At 43.0% G+C, this 14,612-nt stretch overlaps 1 protein-coding gene across 4 annotated transcripts in view; it reads right to left on the reverse strand.

The window, feature by feature from the left end:
- Nucleotides 1–14,612, reverse strand: part of bcas3 (BCAS3 microtubule associated cell migration factor) — a 275,380-nt gene that overhangs the window by 67,373 nt on the left and 193,395 nt on the right. The window contains exon 24 of one of the 4 annotated variants that reach the window (XM_068318313.1): nucleotides 1,431–1,756. The exons of the other annotated variants lie outside the window; for them this stretch is intronic. Coding sequence (XP_068174414.1) covers nucleotides 1,725–1,756 — 32 coding nt within the window. The 3' untranslated portion in view covers nucleotides 1,431–1,724. Of the gene's footprint in view, nucleotides 1–1,430; nucleotides 1,757–14,612 lie in introns of those variants that run through there. 4 annotated transcript variants of the gene reach the window in all.

The following is a 14,612-nucleotide window of genomic DNA, read 5'->3' on the forward strand; positions in this document are numbered from 1 at the left end:
GCTGGGACTCCCCTTGACTAAACCAAGCCTCCTACACCTTCACTTCCTCAGAACTCCATCCCTCTCTCCCTGAGCCTGCGGAAGGATTGATGAGATGCCTGACTTCCCTCCATCCTCCCTGCTTTTCTCACGGAACAGAGGGAGAAAAGGAAGAATGAAGAAAGCAGAGACTGCCGGCCATCATTCATCCCTCTTCATCTGGGGAGTGTGAAAAAAACCTCCAAATGCTGGCAGTGACAAATAGAGCAATAAAGCTGGGCCGGCAGAACACGCAACCCTGCTCACGTTATGGGAACTGAAGCAGCGATGACATCACCACCAGGCAGGGCTGGAGGGGGCGACTCCAAATGTTATGATCATCTCAAACTTCACCTCTCAGTCGGAGGCATCTTCAATCAATAAATCAATCAATCAACTTTTGTTTGTAGAGCGCTTAATCACATCAACAGACGTTTCAAAGTGCTTTAACAGAGAGAGAAACCCAACAGAACTCGCTCATTGAGGAAGAAACTCTGAGCAGACCCAGACTCTACCATGACTTCTCTTCTCTTGGGACATAACCCACCCACCAATGGACAAAAGCAGGAAGTGGGGGTGTCACCAGGACAGATCTCCAGCACGTACCAGCAGGTTAGGAAAGCACTAGCGCGTCAGTGATGTTAGCAACCAGCCCTGCAACTGACATCAGTGACACGTCTCCTGACATGGATCCTGATGATGGTGTGAAGATCAGGTCACGTCCTGAGCTTCCAATATTCAGACATACATTTAGATTTACACAAAACCTCAGATGAAAGGCCAGAGGTCGCCTCTGGTCCACAGATTCTAACTACATGTTCCACACGTGGATCACACGTGGAGACCAAACTGAACAGAACTTGTGTGTGATGGTTTAATGCAGTGCTCTAGTTTAATGCAGGTTTAATGAGAGTTCAGTTTCATTCTTCAAACCTCACTTTGAAAAGCTGAACGAACTCATTGTAGACATTAATCCTGATTAACTCATTTAAAAAAAAGAAGAAGAAAATATCAGGACAAATTGTTTTATTCATTTTTGTTTTGTCGGTTAAAGTGTTTTATAGATTGTGCTCCTCAGTTAATGTTGCTGAACTGAATTTTTAATGTTTTATTATTTACTGATTTTATTTTATTTTTCAGAATCAAATGATGCAATAAGCTGATCAAAAATGTTTACAGTTTAAACAAGGGTTTTTTATATTTCAGGCAAATTGATGCACTTAAAATCTTTTCTGTTATAGACTAAAAAAAATAATGTTAATAAAATTATTTGTTATAAATTGAATTGTATATATATTTTTTCTTTTTGGTTTTCTTTAATGTTAATCAGGATACAATGTTATGCAGAGGTGTACTTCTAACAATTTTATAGACAAATCATATTATTTATAGTTGTGGTGCAGAGTGGGAGCGGCAAACTGTTTTCTTCTTGCTAGGGGGGGCCGCCACAGAAAATAATTGAGAAGCGCTGGTTTAATGTAACCTCAGCAGTGTGACGTCACCACTAGCAGGTCGACGACCTGTTGACCTTTCAACCCTTCATTTCTCAGACATTTCTCCACACCACTCTTTTTCATTGGAGGGCAGTAGATTCTCTGATTACCTGAGTGGATTTAACCTGACTGTGTTTGGGTGAAGTGGGCGTGTGTTTGGGTGAAGTAGGCGTGTGTTTGGGTGAAGTGGGCGTGTGTTTGGGTGAAGTGGGTCTACGTCTCCACAGAAACAGAAACACACTGACCTGTTGGGTTCGTCCGGTCACACCACACGGTCAACATGGAAAAAAAGACAGAAAACACACGGGTTAGAAAACCGTCAGCCACACACACCTTCACCATGTCGGACAGACACACACACAAAAGTGTATTACACAAATCGTAGGCTAATTAGCCCCCCCCTGCAGGTGGTGACAGCTCCTCTGTGGGGAGCCATGGACAGCCACTGGCTGTGTGTCAAGTGTCAAAGACCTCTTTAGCACCTCATCACCTTTGACCTCACGGGGGGTACACACTGTGAATAGCATTAGCATCGTAGTGAATGAACAGCGGTGGACACGCGTAGACACCAGGACACACGTGTAGTCCAAAGCAAAGGAAACACGTCTGGTCAAAAACACGAAAACCATTATTTTACATCGGAAGGGTTGGGTTGGGTTTAGTTAGAGAAACGTTCTAATGTTGGTCAAATGGTGATGAGAACAAACACTACTGGAACCTCCCAGTTCACTATGAACATTTCCTCATTTTGTCCAACAAAACGTAACAGGTTAGCATTACGCTGCTCTAAAGCAGGAATGAAATCAGGTTTATATAGATATCATGGAGCAAAGGAGACGCTGGGGGTACTGAAGGAGGTCGCTGGCCTCTGGCTGGGACAGAAGTGGGTCTTCAGTTCAAACTGCTTCAGCCCTCCTGACCTCAACGACCCTAAATCAGTATCAGCACAGCTTTAAACCTGCTGATGTTTTCACAACAATCTGTTCAAGGAATCCCACAAAATAAACCCAATGATTTCAAAGTCATTTGGAGGACGGGTAGGGAGGAGTGACGGAGGAGCAGGTCCGGCTAAGGGGGAGGGGGGGTTAGGAGTTTTTCCATGGTCACTAGTTTTTCTTTTTCTACAAAACCTGCAAAAGTAACATGTTTTAACTCAGCTGTCCTTCCAGCACCAGTTCAATTATTGATAAGTGATAATAATACAGACTGGACCATTCTGACCTCTGGCTATCCTTACACACACACACACACACACACACACACACACACACACACACACACACACACACACACACACACACACACACACACACACACACACACACACACACACTCCGCTCCGCTAATTCAGTCCGTGTTCAGTTGTACTGGCTGGCCAACGCCGGAGCTGCAGACACCGGAACAAGCCAGTTACAGGTCCCACGTGTCCCGTGTGCAAACAGGGAAACATGTCTTCCAGTCGGTGAGAGTTTCCCTGCTGAGCAGCGGACCACCAGGCACTGGGAGAACTGGTGACAAGCTTTGATTATTATGCCTGCACTCCCTGCCAGGGCTAAATTTAAGTGTTCCCATAAAGTCCAGAAGAAATAAGACTTGGGAAAGGCCTGTCCTGGGCCTGTGTGAGAGAGGGGAGAACTCTGACTGAGTGTGTGTGTGTGTGTGTGTGTGTGTGTGTGTGTGTGTGTTCAGGGTCTCCTCTGGTCAGCGTTGTCGCACAGTCCAAGGGATAATAATAGGATGTGCTACAACTGACTGAGACTAAAGCCGGACTTCCCACGTCTCCCATTCGCTGGTGGCACTCGTGTTATTCTCTAAACACCCGCCGGTCTCAACGCCCCCCCCATGTAACACACTGTTCACATCTCTTGCTTCGTGTCCCCCGTTCAGCCTTCCCCCTGAGCATAAAGAGAACCGTAAGAAAGAGTCTAGCACTTTGGGCAACCCCACATCTCCCAAGGAAATGGATTTCTTGTTTATCTTTGATTATAAATATCTTTGGGAAGATGCCGATCAATACTTTCCCTGTAACAAGAAGAAAAAAGGAGGTCGTGGGGGAGGCGGAGGAGAAGCAGGCAGAAGGGAAAGGAAAAGGCGTGAGAAATTTGATGACATTTAAAAATGTGTGTCTGTGTGTGTGATGGGTCACTCGGAGTCATTCCCATGGCCTCATACAGTAGCCCCAACGCCGCCACTGGCTCCTCTGATGTTTTAACGGCGACACAATGGCCGACATAATGGGATGGTGAAGGTCCTGGAGGAGATGCTGGGAGCCATGAAGGCTAAATAAAGGCCCTCAGAGGACAGGAGCACGGCGAGGTCATCCCTGCCCTGCTTTCCTTGGCTCCTGTCTCTCCGTTCAAAGGATCTGCTTATGGTTTCTGTCAGAGATGCACGTCCATTTTTCACCCCATTAACAACTATCATTACAAGCCCAACTGGAGGCTATAATTGGGCCAGCCGTGGAAAAGAGTTGTCAAAACACAATTAACTTTCAAACTACGGTGAGAGAGAAAGCATCTGATGGTCATAACATCACGCTGCCGGCTTGGCTTGCCCAAAAATAGGAAAGAAAAACACCAAAACCATTATTTTACATTGGAAGGGTTCGGTTGGGTATTATATAGACGGCCGATCAGAGCTGCTCAAACGATAGGGTTACTGAAAGCATAACAAATAATTACTCTGTGTGTCAGCGATGAAGGATGGACACATTAAAAGCATCAAAAGCCAATACATTGTGAGAGCCTTTAGGGAAACGTGAAATACAGTCACAACCGCGGAGTGGCTACGAATACAAATCGCTATAGCAGTGAAAATATATTCGTGATGAATACTCTGCATATTCTGAGCTAGCATCAGATGCTAAAACGGTCCAGCGAGGCTTTCATGTTGGCTCTCTGACAGTTCCAGAGTGACCCGCTCCAATTGGACCTCTGCTGAAAGACCTGTGGCATTTCACAACAGGCTCATATATTACTGATATATAACTGATATACTACTGATATACAACCGATATACTACTGGTATATAATCTATATACTACTGATATGTAAATGATATACTACTGGTATATAACCGATATACCACTGGTATATAACCGATATACGACTGATATATAACCGATATACTACTGATATATAACCGATATACTACTGATATTTAACTGATATACTATTGATATATAACCGATATACTACTGATATATAACCAATATACTACTGATATATAACCAATATACTACTGATATTCAGTATAACTCATATACTACTGATATATAAATTTCCTCCGCGATTAATCAAGTATCTATCTATATAACCGATATACTACTGATATATAACTGATATACTACTGATATATAACCAATATACTACTGATATACAGTATAACTCATATACTACTGATATATAAATTTCCTCCGGGATTAATCAAGTATCTATATAACTGATATACCACTGATATATAATCGATATACTACGGATATATAACCGATATACTACTGATATATAACTCATATACTACTGATATATAAATTTCCTCAGGGATTATTAAAGTATCTATCTATATAACTGATATACTACTGATATATAACTCATATACTACTGGTATATAACCAATATACTACTGGTTTAAAACCGATATACTACTGGTATATAATTGATATAATGTTATATAATTGATATAATTCATATGCCGCTGTCTTGTGCCTCTGTTCCACAGGTGGAGAACACAGATGGAAGACAGGATACCCAAAGGCCTGGAAATCCCACCCTCAATTCAGCAACAGATCACTATGGACATGAAACTGGCCTATCTGCCACTCTCTCTCTCCGTCTCTTTTACTTGACCTATCTCTGTCCCCAATGTATTTCTATTTCCCAACCAACAGGTCAAGGCGGATGACGCCTTCCAGAGCCTGGGTCCTGCCTGGAGTTTCTTCCTCAATGAGGGAGTTTTTCTCCACCACCATTGCTTATGCTTGCTCTGGAGGGCATTGTTGGTTTTTTATCTGTAATGCGCTTTGAAATGTCTTCAGATGTGATTAAGCGCTATATAAATAAAAGTTGATTGATATACTACTGATATATAACCAATATGTTACTGATACATAACCAATATACTACTGATATATAACTGATATACTACTGATATATAACCAATATACTACTGATATATAACTGATGTACTACTGATATACTATGGAAATATAACTGATGTATAACTGATATACTACTGATTAACTACTGATATATAATTAATATACTGTACTACTGACATATGAAATACTACTGTTACACTGCTGATACACTACTGATATACTATTGACACACTACTGATATCCTACCAACTGAGAAGAGTACTATTACTGCAGTAGAGTTAGTAAACATACAGAGAACACATTTTTCAGCCAAATTTTCATCAAATGATCTCCAACTTTTAAAACTTGTACAAAAGGATCAAACATGTTTTCACACAAAATAACACTGGCCACCCTGAGAAAATAATATAATTACGTAAAATATCAACGCAAAACTTTTTTTTTTTTTTTTACCATGCAGTGAGTGTGACTGATTACAAATGAGTTTTTATGTCTGAGCACAAATGTTCATGAATGTCAAATAATTTTACCTCATTTCTGACTCCTAAAGCTAATCGATGGAAATGTACTTAGAAATCCAATATCAAGAAAAACAAAATAAATGAAAAAAAAAAAATCTGGATTCACACTTTGAATCTAATGAACCAAATCTGTTTATCTGTTTTGCGAAAAACAATTACCTAAGAAAATCCTTCAGTCCTATCCACTGGTTCTGGTCCTGGTGAATATTGTTAATAACCTTAACTATGAACATCAGCTAATATGTGACTGTGACTTCAGCTCTTGATAAAGAGCCATATTGTTGCTGCATTAGCAGCATTTAGCATGCTCCAGGATACAAAGATTGTTCCCAATGATTTCTTTCCTTCATGGATGATGAAAAACATCACAGAATGAACCACACGGATAAAGAAAACTTTCTTTTTTCACTGCTATGCTTCTATCAATCGCAGATTTTGCAAAATAACTCAAGCTACTCTGAAGCAAGATGGTTCAAGCCAAGCTTTACAAGCAGCAGCTGTAGCAGGAAATGCCTGAGAACACGCAGCAAACCACGCCATGTTAGCGGTGTGTGTGCCGGTGACACTGAGCAGAGGAGGCTGGCTTGTGGAGGGGAGCTGCCCGTCCCTCTGCCTCTGTAATCTGGCTTAGTTTATAGACACTAGCTCTGGTCTCGCCGTCCACCTCCACGCTGACTTGCTGGCATCCACACACACACACACACATGCACACACACTCACATGCATAACACAGATGATGCGTGCTGATAGACACGTGAATGCACTCGTATGGGATGGTGTTGGTTCCACTGGTCACATGGACCCACTGCTAAAGCAAACGAACACCAGACTCAAAGCGTCTGCATGCTGTCAGAGCAGAGAGCGGATCAGCACCACAGGAGAGATAACGTCCAATCAAAATGTATGGTTTCAGCATCAACACTGCATTGTGCCCCAGAACACAGCCACACTGATCACACAACATCAAGTACCACTAGTTGACTCACACACACTGGACAGCAGCCTTTAATGCTTCACACTGAATGAAATGTCACAAGATTCTCATTCTCACCACGCAGATTAAACATGTTCGTTTGCTAGAGCCATGACCAACTGCGTGTCCATTGTATCGCTCCAGGAAAACAATACTGAAACATGGAATCTCGTCTCATCACTTATGGACACTTTATCAAGCTTTCTTGGTCACATGTACAACATCTACGGCTGACATCAACCACTGTCCTGCAGCAGAGACGATCTGACACGTGTGTAACGTGAAACTTAAACTCAACAGGTTTCATAAAGGATTGTTTCATTTTTGCTTCCACACAGGACCTCCTGGTTTAACGTGTGACCTGCCTCTGAACACCTACCCAACGTCCAGAGTTCAAGTCACCTCCAGAAAGTAGTGCATCCCTGGGATGCGCTTCGAGAAAAATTTGTGCATCCTAACATGACGTTTATTATAATTCATTATTTCTCCAACTTCTGCATCCTATTCGGAGGCAAGATGATAAACAATCAATCAATCAATCAATCGATCGATCGATCGATCAACCTTTATTTGTATATTATTTGTATATTTTATAGAAATAGCGATGTGAACAAAGGCTGTGTACTCTGGTTGCCAAGCAACCACATTTCATCGCCAGATTCACTGTTCTGAGTCTCTGTGCAATGACAATAAAAGGAAGTCTAAGTCTTTTCTAAGTATTTAGAGCTTCATGACATCAGCAGACATTTCAAAGCGCTTTAACAGACAGACAAACCCAACAGGACTCTTCTTGTTCTCTGGGGGTCTAAATAACTCCTCTCTCACTGCAGCGTTAAAACCAGCAGACGTCGTGTTGACGTTTGGTTGATTTTAATGAGACAGAATCACGCAGGTGAGTCTCATGACCAGAAACAAAAATGATGGCGATTTCCAAATCTGAAATTTAAGTGGAGAAATGGAAAAATTGTGAATATTTTTGTTGAATGGAAGTGCATTTCAAGCTTGCGTCCCAGAGACACATTATCTGAGGATCGTGCGTTCCTGTTAGAAAATGTGCGTCAAAGACGCAAGGACACACACAAACGAGAACACTGCACACTCACTTTAAAAAAACACCTATGTCTTTCACCTCAGATGGATGCTGATGCGTCTCCATTAAAGCGGTGACTCGTGTGTTTGCATGGGACGCTGAGGGATGAGGCCAAACAGCAGGAACAGAGGCCCTGGGAATGAGACCAGGCTCAAAGTGCTCCAGTCTGGCATGGATTCATGGGGTTTGTGTAACTCTGCAGTCAGGGCGCCTTGATTGGAGGAAAAGCACCGTTAAACTGTTTATACCATGTTGTCAAAGTCAAAGGGCAAAACCTTGGCAGGCCAGAAAACAAATTGAAGGCACGTAATAATGGATAAAAGATCGACTCAAAGGAGACGCAGTGTTCACACATGTTAGGTTAGCACACCACAACACCTTCAAATGCCTGTGTGTGTCTGAATGTGTGTATGCTATGAATCAGAGCCTATGGACAGGTGTTTACAGTGGAGCTGGGTTATCTGTCTCCATTACAGCGCCGGGGCTCAGCCTCCCAGAGCCATTATCTACTCAGACCTGCCTAAACACACACACCCAGAGACAGGAAGCCCCACATGCTAACGGCAGGACCCTTTACACAAGGCCATGGCGTGAGCACATAATGGGTCTTTCTGGGGTCTGGGGGCAATCCAACACCCAAACAGAGGACACCCCCCAGAAAAAGCACCATCTCCGTCATCTACAGCTTTCCTTTGATCCGTGGTCACGTCAACACATGTTCACATACAGATGTTCATCAGAACTCTGAACATCCAGGCTCCCTTACTTCTAAAAGGCACTGACTGGAATGACTCACGGTTGGAAGCAGAGCCGCGGTTTGAGCCAAGGTCAATTTAACATCCTCTTCCAGCGGTCAGAAGTCGTGATGAAGCGCAGTGAGAGAGTTCCTTATCAGTTTTTACAAACAGTGTTCTGCTGAAATCCAGTTAATCCTGTGTGGCACATGCTCTGAGTCAGATCAGATAGCACACACGCCGGGCTGGGGATCTCGTACACAAGCATTTACAGTTTGTTTACAGATTAGCCGTTAGCCATTAGTCATGTTACCCATTTCAGACACATGCCAGGGGGTCCTTCCTGATCCCAGGGAGGGGAAACCCATCCTCACACACTTGAACACTTGGACTCAATTGATTCCAAGTGTTTTTCGGACAGAACTGCAGCTTCTATTGACTTCTTTCTCTCAGGCCCTCAAAGCCTCTTCCACCATTCTACCTCATTCAGTTCAGTTTTGTGTTTACTTTGGCTGCTTTATCGCTGAAATGACAAATTCATGTGGTTCTAAAGTGTGGAAGAGGATTCATGAGTGTATATTTTAACATGTTTAATGTTTACAAGTGGGTGTTACCTCATAGTAAGAAGGTTCTGGGTTTGATTCCTTTCTGTGTGAAGTTTGTATGTTCTGTCTGTGTAGGTTCCAACAACATGCATCTGAGGTGGATTGATCACGCAAAATTGTGTAAATGGACCACGCCAACTCATAACAGGACCACATGAAAAACAAAGAAAGGAACATGCTCACAAGCAGCTGTAAACAAGATGATCGTGGTCTTCTTGTCTCCAAGAAAATGAATGGATGGGTGGATGGATGACTGAATGGACTTATGTCATCAATAATCACTTATTATTAGATATGCGTTCAGGATCGAGGCACCTTAACCTGTGTTTTGTCATGTTTTAAATGTGATAGTTGATGTCGGACTGTCAGTAAATAGTTTTTGAGGTGTTTTCAACACCATTGGCTCACTTGGTTCTTGTTTGTCGCCTCTCAGATCATTGAGCAGGTTGGACTGGTGGCAGATTCCACAGGTGAGACAAATTAAATATTCATGTTTTAATTAAACAGTAGAGAAACAAAGGAAAAGCCATCCAGAGGGTAGTCAATGAAGCCCCTAGCTGAACCTGACAAGACCATCTAGCATGAAGCGGCTGGAGACCAACTCATGACACGCTACTCATGGGGGGGAAAGCTTTTTGCTTCCTGTTTCTCTCAATGTCTGCAAGGTAAAAACCAACACCATGCTGGTACCAAGAGAATATGCTGTCTTTGCAGTAAGTCCAACTGCAGCTGCCTGTCCCTATCACAGGGGGTGTGAAGCAGTGTCTGTCCAGTCACAGTGCATCCCTGTCTTTTGTCCAGCTGGTGCAGTTGTGTCGGTTTGGGGTGAAGTACATTACGTAGAACACAAGTTGAACGATATCAAGCCAATCTTGACTTATACAATCAGGTGATAAAGTCCAACTTTAAAGGCACCAATGATACCAATCTACAGTGAAATCTATCCGATTCATCAAAGAGCAAATCCTTTGGCACAAAAACACCCCTGAATATCAAATTTTAATATTGTCCCTCATCTGCCTTCTAAAAGTCATATTGTTTGAAGCCCCGTCTGTGTGGGGTGTAGGGGTGTGTAAACATTGTGGTAACCCCCAGCCAGGTACTGTCTGGTCTGGTATATGAGGTGGTACCACCAGCCTCCCACTGACTTTTAATTACACATGGAGGTTGGGGGAGCCATTTTAATGAAAATGGGCCACATCATAAAAGCAGATTTGACCAGGTTCATCCACAGTTCAGGCTCAAGGACAGTAAACACACAGATAATGCAGACCGTACCATTCACAAGTGCAAACACACTAGATAAGTTTAGACAGCCTGAAACTACTGTGGTCTCAAAAGAAAGAATTGTAGCATCAAATATAAGGTTATATGAAGGATCATTAAAGAAGATAAAGGAGGTAGGGTAGGTTTCAAAGATCTGTGCATGAATGTACAGAAAAGCTTTTTACCTTTTAACGCTCTTCACCTTCATTTATCTGAGTTCTTTGCAGTTCAAAATAAAAAGAAAGCGATGTGTGCTTTTGAGTTAAAAATATGTATTATTTCTGCATAAATCACCTGAATACAAAATTATTTTCCTAAAAGCCTTCAATAACCTTCAAACATAGTGAAATAAAGTTTAGTGCTGGTAAGGTGAATGTCGTTGCACCGTCTGTCACTAAACACGTCCTAGGAGTGAGGAAGGAAGTCCTCTACAGCAATGAGGGATAAGCTGATTAAACATTACAAAACTTCTTTTATACAAACATTTAGAAACTTATACAGTGATGGTGTTTAACAAAGAAGACAACTCCCATGGTCCTACATGACACACAACATTGTCTTATTGTCAGACCCTCATGGTAGGAAATACAACACATTATGCATCGCGGGTGACGCTGGAGCCTATCCGAGCTGGCAATGTTTGATCAGTTTGTCAAAGCTACCTCGGCCTCATGCTTCTGGAGGTGGGTGGGACAACCTTGAGAACCCGGAGAGAACCCACGCAGACACAGGGAGACCATCAAACTCCACACTTCTGCTGTGCGGCGACAGTGCTACCCATTGCACCACCGTGCCACCATGTGTATCAATATTCCTAAAGTAGATGCTAGAACATGTAACCAGTTAATACAAACAAACACGAAGCAAAGCACTGCCTCAACATGAAATATTGACCTATTGATAATGTGGTTGTAACATATCCCCTCAAACAGAAAGGTAAACTAAATCTCCTGCGCTCCAGGATGCTGTTTTCCTACTACTACTGCCTGATGTTGTCCTGGGTCTGACTCACAGTGGGGATCAAACATATAAAACACAATCGGATGGGTGGCCAATCAGAAGGGGAGATGACACATTGAATAAAAGTACCAGCACCAGAAAACTCTCAAAATCAAGCAGGATGGAGGGAAGATGGAGGGATGTGGGATGGAAAGTGACAGCCAGAGTTCATCCACAGACTAATTCTAACTTCCATCCATCTTCATCCTCCCTTTTACTTGCTCTTTGGTAGAGGAAGAGGACTTAATTGGTGGGAAGCTGCCCATAAGCCTCTGACCTGAAGTGGGACGAGGGCTAAAGTGTGTGTGAGAGTGTATGTCCAGTGGGGTCTGGGGATAAGGCAGCATCCTGGTAGGACTTGGGGGACTGCGTTCCCAGCAGCGCGAGCTCCTCTCCTGCCCGGGTCCATAACTCTCCCTGCTGGGTCAGTGCTGCCTTCCTCCAGGGGATTGGTGCTTTTTCCCAAGGCTATGCCCAGCTAGCTCAGACTCCCTCTCCTTGCCAAATGACCCAGAGTTCGGCCACTTGCTTCTCTTATCTGTCCTTTCCCAGGACTGTGGTACTTTATCCATGTCCCACGTCTGATGCTCAGTAACGGCAACTTCATCCACCGAGTGTTGGAGCACATGATGCATTTACTGAGAGTTTAATCTGAGTGTTATAAGAGTTTTCATCAATCAGGAAACAGATCATTCAAGTTTAAATGACTGCAGTGATGTCTGCATAATGACAAGTGCGTCATATTCAAGAAATACAAGCAGGAAGTCAACATGTTGTGGAGATGGATTTGTTTTCGGTATCTGTGATGCTGATTGGATTGTGTGCTCTGCTGGTAGACATGACGTGTGTATGTGAAGTCCATGAGTCTGACCTGACACAGGTGGGATGTACGACCGTCTTAAACTGTGTATTCTTCTTGGAATCCCTTCAACAAGGCCAGTATGTCAGCTAACTGTTCTACATGGGTTGTTTCGTCTCGGTATTCCACCCTCCAAAACATCATGAGCCATTTTGCACTATAAAATCATCAATCATCACATCTAGACTGACATTAAACATCTACATCTACTAACTATCAACATGACTATAAACATTTTCTGATATTCAATGAATTATCTTTGCAAATAATTTGTTGACATGTCGTTGAACTCGGCTACTAAGAATTCAGTGACTTTATAGATCCACAGAGCTAGTGGACGTATTTTTCCATGCTAATGCATGTTAATGCATTAGCAGCACCAGTTCATGTGACTGTTGTGATGCAGCAGCATTTCATAGCAATGTCGTCAAACTGTTCAATACAAATATATAAAGAGACTGTAAAAATTGCTGTAACTGCACGCTATTACAAGTAATAATAATAGAGAGCGTGGTTCTCTTTCTCTTATCCTGTCTGTATCTTCATTGTATTCCTTTTCCACCGAACTGGTCAAGGTGGATGACCACCCAACAGAGTCTGGGTCCTGCCCGGAGTTTATTCCTCAACGAGGGAGTTTGTCCTCGTCGCTGTCGCTGATGCTCTGGAGGGTTCAGTTGAGTTTTGTCTGTTCAAGTGCTTTGGCATGTCTGTTGATGTGATTAGGTACTTATTAGATAAAGTTGATTGACTGATTGAATGTTTCTTAGAAAGAGCAAATTACACTGTTTTGGTATAGCATAGTACATAGCAGTTCACATTACTGCCCAAAGACACTTGACGTTTAAACTAGCTAAAAGTCTTGAGATATGATCTGGATCCTGCTCTAAGACTTAAGACATGACTTAGACCTCGCTCAAAGACCTGAGACATGACTTAGACCTCGCTCAAAGACCTGACACATGACTTAGACCACGCTCAAAGACCTGAGACATGACTTAGACCTCGCTCAAAGACCTGACACATGACTTAGACCTCGCTCAAAGACCTGACACATGACTGGGAGTCTTTTTAAGAGACTTGAGACATGACTTAGACCCTGAAACATGACAGACCTTGCTCAACGACTTGAGACATGACGACCCCTTGGTGAGCGATTGGAGATAGGACTTGAACTACTAATGTGTATTTTAAGCCATTTCCATCTTTAGAGTGTGAAAGTTGGATTTGTGTCTCGTGAACAGGACATAAATGCTTATTTCCCTTATTTACCTGTTAGCGCCACCTTCAGCTGAACCTTACTTTCTCTTGGATGAAGTTGCTCCCCAAGTTAAATGCATCACAGTAACATAGTAAGTCAAGTACTAGGTATAAAAGGTTAATGGAGCATTGGTATTGGAGTGTACTAACCCTGTGGTACAAGAGCATGTGCCACCAGTGCACAGATCACACTATGTTAAAATCACAGAGTCATGGTCCAGTTAAAATCACATGGTTTACGCTGCAGAAAATGAGGGAAAAAGTGTTTCCAAGCAGTTGGCGGGGGCTTTCTGATAGTGGCACAGTGCTAAGATGGTCCAGTTCCCATGCTAGCCTGTGTTTACCCTGGGCTATTTCTGCACACTTACACATACACACAGTTTGCCCTATTGTACCCCCTCCTTATAATTTCTCATCCCTCCTCCTCGCTCATCCCCCTTTTTCTTTCCCCTCTGGAGTCCGGGAGGGTTATGTGAACGGCCAGGGAGGAGGGCTGAGAAAAAGACGAGAGGAGTGTGAAAGAAGAGAGGGATGTTGGGGGGGTCATCACTGAGTCATCATACTCTCTGGTAGGGCTGGCCGTGTGTGTGTGTGTGTGTGTGTGTGTGTGCGTGTGTGTTCAGTCGTTTCCCTAAAAGTGTGTGCTCACTGTATTTGTGAGTGGGTGGTGAACTTTGCACATTCCAGTGGACACATGTATT

Source organism: Antennarius striatus, chromosome 6 (assembly GCF_040054535.1).
Source record: "Antennarius striatus isolate MH-2024 chromosome 6, ASM4005453v1, whole genome shotgun sequence".
NCBI classification, from domain to species: Eukaryota; Metazoa; Chordata; class Actinopteri; order Lophiiformes; family Antennariidae; genus Antennarius; species Antennarius striatus.